We start from the raw sequence: 15,187 nt of genomic DNA, 5'->3' as shown, positions 1-15,187 counted from the left end.
GTGGGGATGTGAGAACATGACCCACGTTCCCCACTACTCATAATGGAAAAGTCCATTATGCGCCTAATTTATTTCCCTATATAAAGGGGGTGCGTCCAAGGATCAGGTGTGTGAAATTGAAGTGTTTGAGACGAGAGTAAGACGTGAATATCCAAGGTAGTGGGATTTGGTTTGTGGAATTGCGGAGGGCTTTCCGATCCTGTGATCGCTCTTCCGACAGCGAGTTTCGTCATTGCCGATTGCGGATCTACGGGAGATTGCTGTAAGTTTTTATCGCTTTAATTTTATTTTATTTGTCTATCATGTATTTAGAATATAAATCTACAGGTGGGGTCCGATAAGATCAGACAATTAATAGTCAAGGAGACATGACAGTTAATAGTTAAGGAGACGTGGTAGTCAAAAGTCAATGGGACATGACAGTCAACATTTAGAAGAAGGACGAAGTTAGACCGTCTCACGTCATCAGCCGCATAATTTCTGATCGGTCACAGTCAGGGCAAGTCCCCATATCTAAGATATAAGTTGGAGCTTGGACTAGTTCCCAACCTGCCCCCGACTGATCGAACTTCCTCAGCTCGGGCTGTATAGATAGGTCTGATACTTTAATTAAGACAACTCCTAGCCACCTCTTTAGCGATTAAGGCGTGAAAAATAGGTCTCTCGTCATAGTCTCAGATAAAACCTGGTTGATTGGCCACAGCTCATCCTCTTTATCAAGGCTCAAGAATGGTGGTACATCTGAGCGGTTATCCTGAGCTATCTATAGCTGAATCCGGGAGGGACGGAAAGCGCTAAGCGACAACAGTGTCAGGGAATCATAATCTCTTGTCAAATAATAATTGTCATACGTAAGAGAATCTTCCAGTGGTCTGCTATCACCTGTGAATGGAACCTTCCTTCCACCAATAGGAGGTCACCGTACATCTTCTCTCACCTGACAGACCCTAACACCTGACATTCTCTAACAACAGGCAGGCTCTGAAGGTATGCAGCGTCATATAAAAAGGGAGGTCCTCTTCCTTAGCCAGTTACACATACGAACTCATCTTCAACAGTTCTTTTTTCATCGTATACTATTTTTCCAGGAAAAAAGAACCTGACTTGAGTGTCGGAAGACCCGCGCCGGAGACTTTTTTCTTAATTTCTGGTTACTAACACTCCGGTTGCTTGCTGAGTGTGTGCAGAGTTCAGGTACTACATGTCCTCATACTATAAGTCTTGGAGTTCCACGTGGGGGTTAGTTTTCGGGACGTGCGTACGTAGGGTGCGTCAAAGTCGCCTCTCCATCAACATCAACATCATTTTCGTCGGCTTTCGTCTAACTTAGATTCCGGACAGGATCATACATGTTCAAGTGTTCCTACCAAATCCTACTGTCACAGGTTTGGCCAGCGACGGAAAGGGTGGTCACGGCGAAGGAAAGGATGACGTTGCAGCTCACCATGGCGTCCACATGTTGGTTGATGAGTCCCACCTTCACCCTCACCCCTACGACCGTCACCATCGTCAGCACAATGCTTCCCGCTATCACGTCGGTGAGCAGATCTGCCTCTGATCCGGGCATGCGGTCGAACATCACATCCAGCGTCAAGTTGAAGTCCAGGGTGCTGCGGGTGCCGACCGAGCCCGGCGGCCCGTATGCGACGCCCACCTCGCGGCCGCAGTAGCGGAGCCCGATGGTGGCAGCGTTGAATTTGGCGCTAGCGTAGTTGGGGTTCTCGAGGGAGGCGGCTACCCCCAGCGTCAAGCTGAGCGACACCGACTGCAGGGAGTTGGGCGTCACTGGCGGTCCCAACAAAGAACTCCAGGGTGAAGCGGTTCAGGATTAGGGTCCTTGACCTTTAAGACAATGAGGGCCAGTACGGTCATGAGGATAGCGACGACGAGGAGCATGGCGACGCAGCAGAGTAAGCAGCATCTACGACGGCGGCGGGATTTAGAGTCTGCGAGCAGGCCCCCATTGACTGCTCCGGCGTCGAGCTCATGCTCATGGCAGAAGACAGACAGATCTTCTACTGCAGTTGATATACATAAAGAAAAAAGATGTCATATGTCAAGCTTATCAATGCAGATTTACTCTTTTTTTATCTAAAATATAAATTAATTTAATTAATATTGGCTCACTATACTTACCTCTTCAAAACCCCAAACCATATACCAAACCTAGTAATCACTTTATATAAGAACTTGCGAACAACTAACTATTCTTTAAAGCCTTTACAAAATCAGAAGCACTAGGGATGATTGAGAAGGGGAGAGTAACTTCGCATGGGGTTCGCCAAATACACTAAAAGCCACCAAAAACGTTATAAAAGGATTATCGAAAGCAATGGAAACATTCTGCAGAAGTTTGAGAAAAACTGCTCTAAATACACAAGGACGCACCCAAAGAATATTTAAGTTGATAGTTTTTATCCCCACTAGATTTTGACTATACTAATCGGACAATCACACCTATAATTGAAGCAAACGTTGAGGTTAAGGTCGATGCATACAAATAAACATATACGGATGTACACAAAGTACAAGGATTGCTATATCATAGCGAAGGAGGTCATTATTCACCACGGCTGTTAAACTGATAAACAAGTGCAAACTCTCGTGCTATACTAAACCCAAGCATAAGATTCATCGAGCACAGGAAACAAAAGCCACAGATTCCTTGTCCTGGAACAAAAGAAGGGAACCAGTTTTCATAGCAAACCAGCATCCTTTAGAGCTGACTCGAAAGCTTCTTCACTCCTCCAGTCCGAAATCTGTTATATGAGCGAGTGCTTTATCTTGAGAAATTGTTTGAGAAAATACTGCATGAAAATTTAGAATATATGACATACCTCAGGGATAGGATGTTGAAAGTGCTGCTGAATTTTCTCCATGACTAACTTGTCCCTATCAGTGCATAGGAAATTGAAGACAGCACCTATTCCAAAAAAGAAAAAAAAAATATCTATAAATTGGGAATGAACAAAATAACACATCACATCAGCAGAAGTTTCTTTAACACAACAAATAACACAACCTCAGTGTAAACAGGGCAAAATAAGTAGAATTGCAGTAGACACCGAGCAGGTTTAGCAAAAGTAATACACAGCCAACAACCAATAGATCACTTCTTTTTTTCTAGATGCAAATAAGTGCAAAGTAGTGAAGAAGTTTCAAGAAACAAAATGTGCTTGTGGTATAGCATGGGCAAAACCCTCATTTACTTGATATTAACAAACTGTTGTAGTCATCCATGTACAATTTCCCAACTTGTGTTTGCCAGCAAATCAATGAAAAACTGGTTCTTAATAGAATCCTTTAATAAAATAGTAGACTATATAATTAAACCACTAGAAAGTCCACTATACGTAATTACTATCACCTGCTATAATGACCAAAGAAACAAATAAATCCATTATGAACTAATCAAGCGAATCAGAAAATTCAGAATCTGAAAAAAGAAATTGTATGTATTATTCTAGAGTGGAAATGTTACTCAAAGAAAAGACAAGACTTACCTTTGCTACCAAATCGACCAGTTCTTCCAACTCTATGGAGGTATAGTTCGCAATCTGGCTCAGAAGGATTGGTGTGCTTTACAGGTAGGTCGTAGTTGATAACCAAATTAACCTTCAATAAGAGGAAAAGCATGAGAAATATACAGTGAAAAACTACTTCATACATGAAGTTAATACCTGTCTTTGATCAAAACCACGAGCCAACAGATCAGTGGTTATGAGGACTTTGGTTAATCCATCTTTGAATTCTTTTATAATTTTGTCCCTGTCTTCTTGGCTGAGAGCACCTTGAACTGATGTGCACTCATAACCCTCTTGAGACAGTGATCGATGCAACATTGAAGCACTATGTCTCGTGCGTACAAATATAATTGTCTGCCCTACCTTTTGCCCAAATTCAAAAATCTTGTTTTTTATTACTTCTATCTTAGCATTTTCATTTGGACAAAGGACCTTATACTGTTTTACTTTTTCCAAGGTAAGTTCCTCTTTCTTCACAAATATTTGATTTCCATCGTAAATTACTCTTGAGACAAATGCCTTCACATTTTCATTGAAGGTAGCAGAAAAAAGAAGTACCTAAGACATAAAGCAAGAAAAACGCTATCAAGATTCACCCGTCAAAAGACTTTCATGAAACAAGATAATATAACAATAAATGAGTTGTGTTTGATCTGAGGAAACTATTTTCTATTTCTAGTTTTCATTTTCTAGAAAAATAAATAAATTGTAAGAAAAATAAAAAAATTTGGTCAAGAATTTAACATCATTGTATAATAAAATGTAATTTTTTTATCTTCTCCAATAACAGGAAAAAAATTATTAAAAAGTATTGAGAAATGAAAAGAAAAACCTGTTTCTACTTTATATAAACAAATACATCAGTATCTCAAGGATGACAGCCTCTTCTTATGGGAACTGACTAATGCGCATGGAATTATACTCCAAATGAAACAACTGCCAAAGTTTCTTTGTTCAGAGCAGTTTGTGAAAGTGCATTCACAATGATTAAGCAGAATTTGACACATAAATCACAATATATGAATCAGTTAATCAGCTCCTTCTCGTTCATACTATTTTATGATCATGCCATCTTTTGAAAAATAACTTAAGCACTAACTAGTTGATGAAGATCTGCAAACTTTTGATTTTACTGATCAACTAGAAGTTTAAAATGCCAAAATTCAGCATCTTACCAGCATGATGGAAAATTTAGGAAAATTTAAAGGGTGAATGTCACATAAGCAAAAGAATATTGTAAACAAGGTTTACTAGGGAAAACAAGAATAAACATACATCCACTGTTTAAAATCTTGTGCCATGCTGCCCGGCACAAACAGATTTTACCGTTCCGTGATGGGAACGAAAGCAACACTCGGCACGCGATAATTTCGCACGTCATGCGCAACAGACGAAATCGAGCACCCATTGCACGATAGAAGGAATCGAAAACGCGATAGATAATTAAAAAAAAAAAACTATATGAAGCAGAGGCGGCGGCGGCAAGCAGCGGCAAGGCGGTAGCATGAGCGGCGACCACTCTTCGGACAAGTATGATTTCATTGCAAATGGCCGGAGGCGTCTCGGACGCCTACGGTTCGACGTGGCTTCAACGTGTCATCTTGGCCTGCATCGTGTCGCAAGCGCCACTAGAGGCATCGTGGGTCCAGCGCGGTCAGACACCACCGGCTGCCCCACCGGAGGCACTGGACGCCACCGGAGGCATCATGGGATGCCTCCTGTGACGCCTATGGCGCAACGGGACGCCCCCGTGATGCCCTAGCCCAGAAATAAATTTAAATTTCTGATTTATTTAATTTAAACAATTCTCATATGTGATATTTCAAAGAGACTTTTATGAATCCTAATTAAATTATCCCAATAAAATATATAAAAAATATATTTAATTTTTTTAAAAAATATTTTTTTTATTAATTAATATTCTGAATTTTTTTCTGCTTTAAATTTTATTTAAAAATTCTATTTTTTTAATAAATCAGATATATAATCTAATTTTTTTATTATTTGTATTGTTTTAAATTTCATTTAAAAAATTTTAATTTTTTTTTAATTCTAAAAAAATATAATAATCAAATTTATATTCAGATAATTTTATTTATTTATTTTTATTATTTTCGCTGTTTTACAGTTTAATTGATATTCAGATTTTTTTTACTATTTAAAATATATATTATTTAAATTAATAATTAATTAAATGGATAAATAGTCAATTTATAGAATTATTATATAAAGTAACATCTGTGTGTTAATTTATATACTTATTATAGATAATATTTTTTTATTTTAAAATTAATTTAAAATTTGGATCCATGAATATTAACATATTTAGACTTTTTTACTTTTTAGGATTCTTGCTTCTTAAACATATGAAACATATATTTTTGTCTTTGTCTTATAATGTCTCCACTTGACTAGATTAATTTTGTTTAAAGAAAATTATATTTAATTATTTTTCTAACCATATTAATTTTTAAATAATTGAGAAATTGTATAAAATCAATATACAATTTATTTTTAAATTATACACAACAAACATATGTATCTAATAATTACTATTTATAAATTAAAAAAAAAACCAAAATAGTATCGGCACGGCGCGATACGAACCAAAACTGTATCATTCCGGTCTAGGACCGAAGCCTCAACACGGGTCGAGATTTTAAACTTTACATACACATCACTGGTATCAAGGGATCTGCAAACCAACAGCTTTTGCAGATTATCCTGAGTTGGATAAGATGACTGTTAACCATTAGAGAGGAGAGCAGGATTCAATCAACATCCTTGGCTCCTGACTAGCTTGATTGTTTTAAAGTGTCTTCTCAACAGAAACTCACAATCAGTGATATGCTTGGGTGACACATTGAAAAATCATAGGTCGTGTATGGATCATACAATTCAGTCAGCTCTCTTTTCGCATTCAGGAGTTCACAATGATGATGTTTCTTGGGTGATCGGGTGGCTGCTTCATGTGGCATTAGTAGATTATGTATGCAATCTTATTAGAATGAAATACAAATCATGTGGCCTGATAAATACAAACAAGTATATAATAACAAAGTTAGCAGTCATAATTCAGATCCCTTTTGGTTTATGAATGTGAATAAGCAAACCTCCAAAGACCTGGGAACACCCTCAGAACAACATGTCTACTGTGTGGATGAAATGACGATGAAATGGAGATCATTTGTTTGACTATTGTCAGGAGGAGAGAACATCTTGGAGTTTGGCCTGATAAATAATCAGTGGAAAGCCATTCTCCCTATGAACAGGAACTGGAATTTGAGGGCCCTAGTGCTTTATTGCAAATCCAAAACAAGTGTCTTGCTCTTTGCTTTGCTCTGTTTACTCGGATGCGTGGATTGAGAAAGGAAAGAAAGTAAAGAAGGAAAACAATCCTTACAGGAAGGGAAGGGAAGGGAAGAGAAAAAGAAGGGAAAAGAATCCTCGGGAAGGAAGAGAGAAAGACGCAGAGCACGACGCGGCCCTAGCAAGCACGAGCCGGCCCAACAGGGCCACCCACTACTCGCGGCAAATGCGAGGTGCCTTGGCGAGTGTGAGCCAGCCCTGCAGGGCTACCCACTGATCGCGGTGAGAGCGAGCTGGCCGGTCAGCGTGAGCACGAGCAAGGCAGTCAGCGAGCGCGAGCACAAGGTGGCCTTGCAAGGCCACCCCCACTATTCGCAGTGAGCGCAAACACAAGACGGCCTTGCAAGGCCACTCCCACTGCTCACGGCAAGTATGAAGAGAGGCAGCCCTGCAAGGCTGCTTGCTGCACACGGCGATCGCGTTTGCTTGGGGGGAGCACGAGGCGGCCGTGGGCTGCCCGTGGCTTGCTGCCGGGCTCATGGCTGAGTGAGGTGGCCATGGAGGACCGATTGGTTGAGGGGCAGTGTGGTTGAGGACAACAAGTGACGAGGAAGGTTGGAAAGTGGCGTTCCATCCGATTTTGGGTGGACAAAAATATGTTCATAAATTGGATAGCGGATGGATTTACAAATCCATCTGTTCGTCGTTTTACAAGAAGTAAACATCAAAAAGGATTAATAATCCATCCTTTTTTTGTCAAGTAAATGACAGAAAGTTTTCCTCAGTTTTTGAATCCACCCTCCCAAGTAAACATAACATTAGTGTTTGCAGTTGTGGCCATGCCACAAATTTAATAGGCAAACACGAATTAACCATAAATCAATTTAAAATTAAACATCTTAAAAAAACAAAAAAATTATGAAGCATAAAAGAAGAGGTATAACATATGGAGTGTCGATGGTGATGTGAAGAAGAGCAAAATAATTACTATTCAAATCCTTAAAGGATTTGCAAAATTATAGAAATAAAAAGTTTTGCATGGGATAAACTAATTTTGAGCCTAATCAGATAAAACTATATAACAATCTAGGAATTCAAAATGGAGAGAGAGAGAGATTTAAAACTACACAAAGAAATTGTAGAGAATTCAGGGAAAAATAAATATCCAAGAGATGGTAATAAAAGTAATCTTCGTCAACAAACAATGTTACTCATAACTACTCAGATCAGCTACAGGGATTAAATTTCCAGATAACAAAAAAAACTTCTCAATAACAAAGGCTTTCAAGATGAAAAAACATGATTACAAACCATACTTTTGTTTGGAACATCATATCAAACGGGATTAGAGAAACTTCAAACAAATAATCCTAAAGGCATTTAAGGTTTGAAAGAGTTACTGATTAAAGGCATACTTTGATTAACTAAACTCAATAATAAAATTTTAGAACTTAGAAAGTTGTTTAGAAAGGGTTTTCAGTATCAATTTTATAAGGATAAAGGCAGCATATAATGCTCTAACTATCAAGGAGTTAAATTAATAAGTTACAGATAAAGAATAAGAGGTGAAATAGATTTTTCTAAACTCAGTGGTTTTATGCCTAGAAGATAAATTATAAATGTAGTTATTTAATAAGTCAACTAATGCATAAATATTTAAAAAACAAAGAAGAAGAAAAAAGATTAAACATCAATTGCGGTTGGTTGGCTGAGGAAAATTATCTAATCATTATATCTCTGTGGCAAAAGACATTGGTACAAAGAAAATCAATAATTAGTGTTACACTTACAAGGCATCCAACAAATGGTTTTCTTTTGACAATGAGTTTACATCAAAGTCAAACTTTAAATTTTTATTCCTTTCCATTAGTACTAGGTCACTAGGTGTCAGATGTAAGATCTGCCTCTCTGGTGACTGTTATTTATTGTATTGTCTCAATTAACGAGAGACTGGATAAAATAAACTAGAGGGGAACTTTCAAAGTAAAGGTTAACGAAAATAGAATATACAAAAAAGCAGTTTGAAATAGTTAATGACTAGTTAAGTTGGATAAATCCTTGCAAATAATAAGAGTTATGATATATTAGAGAAATTATTCAATAAAAAGGATTGGTGAAGACATCATTAATAGGATTACAAAATGGTTAACTTAAAGAAAAGATTCAGTTGTGATGCAATCATTGTGCACCTTAGCTAAAAGAAAATTTTTAGTAGTTGTAGAATAACTAGCCATGTTTACAGGTCATAATGCAGTAAAGTTAAGAAACAAACACATAAATAATGTTATAGCAAATGTGGGAGTGTCAAGATGGAGGTATAGGAATACAAGAAAAGATAAATAAAAATATTACTGCTGTAAATCAGCTAAATGTAGCTCACATGAATAATAAAATGAAAGAAAATAGATTAAAATGGTATAAACGTATCCACACAAGCAATTAGGTAAATTGAATCAGTTACGCTTGAAGGTATGAGAGACAAAGAGAGGATAAAGGAGTCTCTACTGGACACGATTAAAATAGTGACTCGGTTCTAAATATTACTATCAATATAGACTTATATTATAGAGGTCAGTAGTGAAATAAAATCTATGTAACAGACCCATGTAATGAAAAATTATGGTTTGGTTGTTGCTAAAAAACAATGAGGTATAGTAGCATAAGAAGCTCCCCCCATCCTGTTGTGGCTTGGAGTCACCCAACCAATCCTAGAAGGAATTTATTTCACAGTGTTTGTTTCTCCACGCTGACCAACCCCTGCAATGACTACTGTCAACATCAATATGTAATGCCTCACCAAAGTTGATGCAAGAAAAGGCCTACAAAACTAGTTTATCTTGTTTGTCTCTTCCATTCAATCCCTCTACTCAATGTCATTGCCCTCTCCCCTTTCCTTGACAGGGTCACCTTTGCTAATCGACAATCATCCTTTTAATCATTTGCAACCCGCTACTGATTGAGTATTGTTGCTTCACCTCCTCACCTCCTCACCACCTGTCGCACTTACCAACCCGCATGAGTAAAGTGTATCACTGAAGTCCTCTCTATTCATAAGCACACATGAGTGTGCCTTCTGTTATCAAACCCTTGTCTTTGATCACCACTTTGCCTTGGTCATTAGTTGTTCCCATTGTCACTCGCCATACCAAGCATTCCCAAGTAGCCCAGACCATTGAGCATCCTAAAGACACAATCGACATTGATGCCCTCCAACAACCACAACAAGATCACAATTGTGATCATTAATTAGTTTTGATTAGCTATTATAGCCTTAAAAAAGGGAAATAAATGGTCCGCATAAAAGATAAAGAACAAAAAAAAAGATAAAGGGTCAAAAGGAAAGATGACACTGAGGAAGATGTATAGTGGCCTCTAATACGGTTTTGTCTGTCTTAGTTAGTGGACGTTGGTTCTATAACAGAAAGACAATAATGGTGTTGATGGATGTCAATGGAGGAGAATATTGCTAGCCAAATAGAAGAAAGGGGTGGTGGTTTCATGTTAGCATTGGGCCAAAGCGATATGTATCTTGGACTGAGTGATAGCCGAATAATGTAATAGATAATGTGCCTAATAACTGTGAATCATCCTGGATAGTGTAATCCAAAACAAAGTGAGTAATAGTTCTGAAAGGATTGAATGGGAAAGACCTTGTTAATGCACGATGCTGCTAGCACAGAGAACATGATGGTAAAAAAAAAGAATATCAAGGAGGACAAATACGATGAACATAACACTAATATCAAGTTAAGATAGGTGAAAGAAAATAATATTTCAAATCCATTTATTTATATAGCTAAGTGTTTATTTTAACATTCAATATGGGAAGAGATAATGACACCCAGTAAAATGTTATTATTCAACGAAGCAGACTGATTCCAACCATTTGATTAGCTATGGGTAAGGTAAAACACAAAATGAAGTCAAATGCAGGTGGAAATTATTATAGAGAAAATAAGAATGTTTGGATTGTGTGTCAGACACATGGTTGAACACCTTATAAATTTTGGATTTTTCTTTTCAAAAAATGTATGTATTATAGGAGTTAAAATAAACCCTAGCAGAACTAATGGTGAATGTACAACAGAAGCCAAACCTGGCAACCACCACTACTCCTTTGAATCTCTTTCCTAAGTCTTTCAGAATCATCCCTAAAGCCATCCTGCACTCAGAAACAAAATAGAGAACAAAGATCAATAGAACTGGAAAAATGACCAATTATAGCAAAAAATAAAAATAAAATAAAATAAAAAAGTCTCAGTGTAAGCTTTTGGCTTCTCCACATTACAAGACAGCACAAACATCTACGGAAACCAAAGTAATCAAAAAGTCTTCGAAGATATCATCATGAAGATTGATAAATGAGATATTGAAAAAAGAAATAATCAGTTGCAAGTAAAATAGATCAATACTTTAGGTAACACTTGCGCACCATCACCAAGGTGGCTGTGGAATTCTGGAGTTCCTTTTTATTTCTTGTATACCTCTCAAAATAATGTATTTCTTCATACTACTATAATAATCAACTCAAACATCAATGAATTCATAGTTAATTCGCCTTTTGCATAAAACCAAACCATGTTGATTGAACAACGAGTGATAATGGTGCAAAACCGTGCTTCTACATTTTTTTAGTGCAAAACTTGGAAATTTGATGCATGCCAGAAGCATACATATACAGATGGTACGCCTACTAAGTGAAAACCATGGTTAGAATCAAGGAATGTTTTGCAAGACTCTTTGAGTGACAGGGGACATAAAGATGCTCCAGTTGGAAATTAGAAATCACATCTCCCATGGAAGCAAAAGTATCATCAGAGAGCTTCATCTATAGGCTGGGTTTACTTGATGGATAACTAGGAGAGGGGAAGGGAAGGGGAGGAAAGCAATACATAATTAATGTATACAAGTGATCTGTGATTACTTCATGTGTAATTTGTAACCTTTTCCTTCTCCCTCTCCCTCTCCCTCACACTCCTATCTTCCTAGACAACCCATCAAAGCTTAAGTTGGAAAGACACTCTAATTATATACATTTGCAAACACCAAAGGATCATTCCCTTAAATACATGTTATCCCATTCAGGATATATCTCATAGGTCCATCATAGAAACAGTTAAAAGTGTTCTATTAGTTCTTCCACAAGTAAAGAATTGTGTAACTTTTGAGATGATATGAACACGTCCAAGGTGAAAAAAAGATTTCATAATTAGAAGAGTCAAATCTATCAGAGAGTGACAGGTGTGAGGGGTGAAGAGAGACCAAAATCCAACATCAGTCAACATAATACAAAAGAATATCATCTAATCAATTTAAATATTACTAGTAATATATCCTTACATAGAGCTCCATGGAGATGGAGATTTATGTAACTAACTTCAATTAGTTATAACACACACACACACACACTTGATAATGATGATATTGGTATTATCAGAAAGAAAAAAAAAACTAACCAAAAAAGTGTTAATCAATGAAAATAAATAATCAGAGAGTAAAACTTTTGAGAAAAGGCATGACATTATTGTAACTTAAGATCACAAAGAAGTTATCCAATCCCCACCTCAGCTAGCATGTGATCTGCCTCATCAAAAACAAGTATTTTAATATCCCTTGTGCTCAACTTTTTTGCTGTTGTCCACTTCTTGATGGTCCCCGGAGTGCCAATCACGACTTGGTCAGTCACCGGAGGTCGTTTGTTTATAGGAATATAACTAGAAGAATCGGTTGGTATTGCGCACATTGCAGTTATGCCAGTATACTTCCCCATCTTCATGAGGACGGCATGATTCTGTATCATTCCGCTATTCAGTTAGGAATCTCTATACGAAATGCTAAAGACATGATTAAAAAAAAACATCAAAATGAACACGAAACCTGCTGAGCAAGCTCCCTAGTAGGACAAACGCAGATGGCTTGGGGCACCTTCTTGCTTGGATCAACTCGGCTCAACATCCCCAACACAAAACAAGTTGTTTTACCCGATCCATTATGAGCTTGAGCTACCAAATCTTTATACGGAGGTGTAAGAATCATAGGCAGAGTAATAGCCTGAATCTTGCTGGGCCTGCTAAAACCCATTTCCACATATAACCCGTTGATCAGTTCATTTGACAAATTCAAGTCTTCAAACGCCACAGCGGACGTATAAACAGTATCGCCAGATGTAACCTATTCAGATGATCGATGCAGTCATTCAGAGTATCCAAACATCAAAATACTAAATTCCTAGAAGTCAGAACTAGTCAAAAGTTAGAACCCTAACATCAGGCAAAAGCCCAGAAGAGCAAGAGAAGGAAAGGAAAGGAATATTTACGGCTTTGATATCGGATTCGTCAGGGTCCTCCAGCAGGCGACTGGCATCAGGTACGTCCGCTGCCTGGTTTTCACCATCCTTCACATCGGCGATGGAGAGGGATTCGATCTTGTTCAACTCCGAGGGAACGGCAGCCTCTGACGAGAGCGCCGACGCTTCCTTTTCCTCGTCGGACTCCACGTCCGCCCAGGACAGCTTCGGCTCCGTCTTCGTCGTTGCCGACTCGCTGTCTGCCATGGGAAGAGAGCAAGAGGAGAGTTGGCAGAAGATCTGGAGAGTAGAGGGAGAAGAAGGCGGTGAAAGATGCCGCGGATGGGGATGGGGCAAAGTTGTAAATAAGTCGATCGGATTAAGGAATTTTTTTTATTTGTAGGGAAGGGAGATGAGAATGGCGGTGCTTAAATGGGCTGGGCTCTCTGATTGAATCCAATCAGCCCATTTATGAATCGTGCTGACGAATGGTATGAATTTCAAGGATTGTGTCTTGGGCTCATCGAGCTCTCATCATGGATAATGTGTCTAATAGAACGAGATCCCTCCTAGAAAGTCGTTGTTTTTATAAAAATATTAAAATTATATATATATATATATATATATATATATATATATATATCAAATGGAACTCATAAAACAAAAATTATTGGGAGAATTTTTAATAGTGGAGAGATGAGTGATATTTTTAATCTCTACTACAACTCTTTCCACTGGAGATGCTCAGGGTTGATTAGCATGGATTGTCACGAACTTTGCTACATAGGTAAATAGGACTCATGATATCACTATGAGATTCTTAGATTTGAGCCCAATTAGTTTATGACAAATTTAGCTTATGAAAAAATTTATCGGAAGATGAAAGCCGCCTTCAATAGATTAAGTTTTATTACCGAGGATAAAATTTTATCTTCGGCTTAACGGTTAAGAAAGGCGCCTTCAAAGGTTGGAAGGCGCCTTGCGAAGACACCTTCCAAATCATTGAAGGCGCCTTCAGCACTGTTCATCCGAAAAATGATTAACTTCTCTTGTTAACTATTTTTCGCTCTGCTCGTTCGAGTGATGCTCTGGCCATTCGGAATTGAGCTCACCCGAATTCAACTCCGGCTTTTTTCTCGAGCAGACTTCCTCCCCGACTTCTCGTCCCTCGAACGTCGTGCACGTCCGTCTCGTCCACCGGTGTACTCTTTCGCAGCACCTCATCCCTCAGATGCACCGAGTCCGTCGGATCCTTTCCCATGTCATCCTTCTTGTTAGCTACGTATTCCGCTCGACTTCTTGTATGCCTAAGCTCCTGCACACTTAGACACAAAGATCAAATACACACATGACCGAACCTAACTTGGTCGACCACATCAAAACTACCACGGAGTATTTACAATTTTTCCTGTTGTGATATGCATCAACTCAAGTTCAAGCTAGGGCTAAAAATGCAATAACATAAGTTATGTAAAGAGTTACAATTAGAATCAAATATTATAATGAATTAAGCAATAAAATTCGTAATGAATTAAGTAATAAAATTCTTACTCCCTCTTAACTTGTACTTACTTTTTCCTCTTTGATCACATTAAAATAAAATTTGAAAAAAAAATAAAATAAACAGTTAGAAAATTTAAAATATTTTTCTAGGGGTACTTAACAAAAATTATTGGTAAGCTAATATGTTTTAGATATAATTTTTAAAATATTTTATCTTTACTAATTAATCTTCTGTTTCGACAAAAATAATATAGAAATTTGTTATCTATCTCAAAAAAAAATCTGAAAATTAGAATAAATTTTATCAGTAGAAAAATTTTCATAGAAAAAAAATTAGTTTAACAAACAGAATTGATTTATTTCATTAGAACAATAAATTCTGTGAAAATCAATCTTAAAAATATTTTTCACTCTGAAAATTTTCTGGATATGAAAAACATATTGTCGAATACTGAAAATTTTAAAGTTCTAGAGTTTATATTTTTCTGAATTTTTAATATTAAAAATTAACTTTTTGAAAAATAATTCGTAATAATTCAAATAAAATTTGAAAAATGTTAAAGAA

At 37.3% G+C, this 15,187-nt stretch overlaps 1 protein-coding gene across 1 annotated transcript; it reads right to left on the bottom strand.

Moving 5' to 3' along the window:
- Positions 1 to 2,443: 2,443 nt before the first annotated feature.
- LOC122019959 (DEAD-box ATP-dependent RNA helicase 38-like) lies at positions 2,444 to 13,497 on the bottom strand. Its single transcript, XM_042577615.1, has 8 exons — positions 13,150 to 13,497; positions 12,711 to 13,004; positions 12,397 to 12,624; positions 10,930 to 10,995; positions 3,681 to 4,082; positions 3,504 to 3,615; positions 2,838 to 2,923; positions 2,444 to 2,759 (listed from the first exon to the last, which is right to left on the bottom strand). The coding sequence occupies exons 1-8, from the start codon at positions 13,384 to 13,386 to the stop codon at positions 2,697 to 2,699; spliced, it is 1,488 nt and encodes a 495-aa protein (XP_042433549.1). The 5' UTR covers positions 13,387 to 13,497; the 3' UTR covers positions 2,444 to 2,696.
- Between the last annotated feature and the right edge of the window lie 1,690 nt (positions 13,498 to 15,187).

Source organism: Zingiber officinale, chromosome 9A (assembly GCF_018446385.1).
Source record: "Zingiber officinale cultivar Zhangliang chromosome 9A, Zo_v1.1, whole genome shotgun sequence".
NCBI classification, from domain to species: Eukaryota; Viridiplantae; Streptophyta; class Magnoliopsida; order Zingiberales; family Zingiberaceae; genus Zingiber; species Zingiber officinale.
This window is presented reverse-complemented; position numbering and strand designations above follow the sequence as displayed.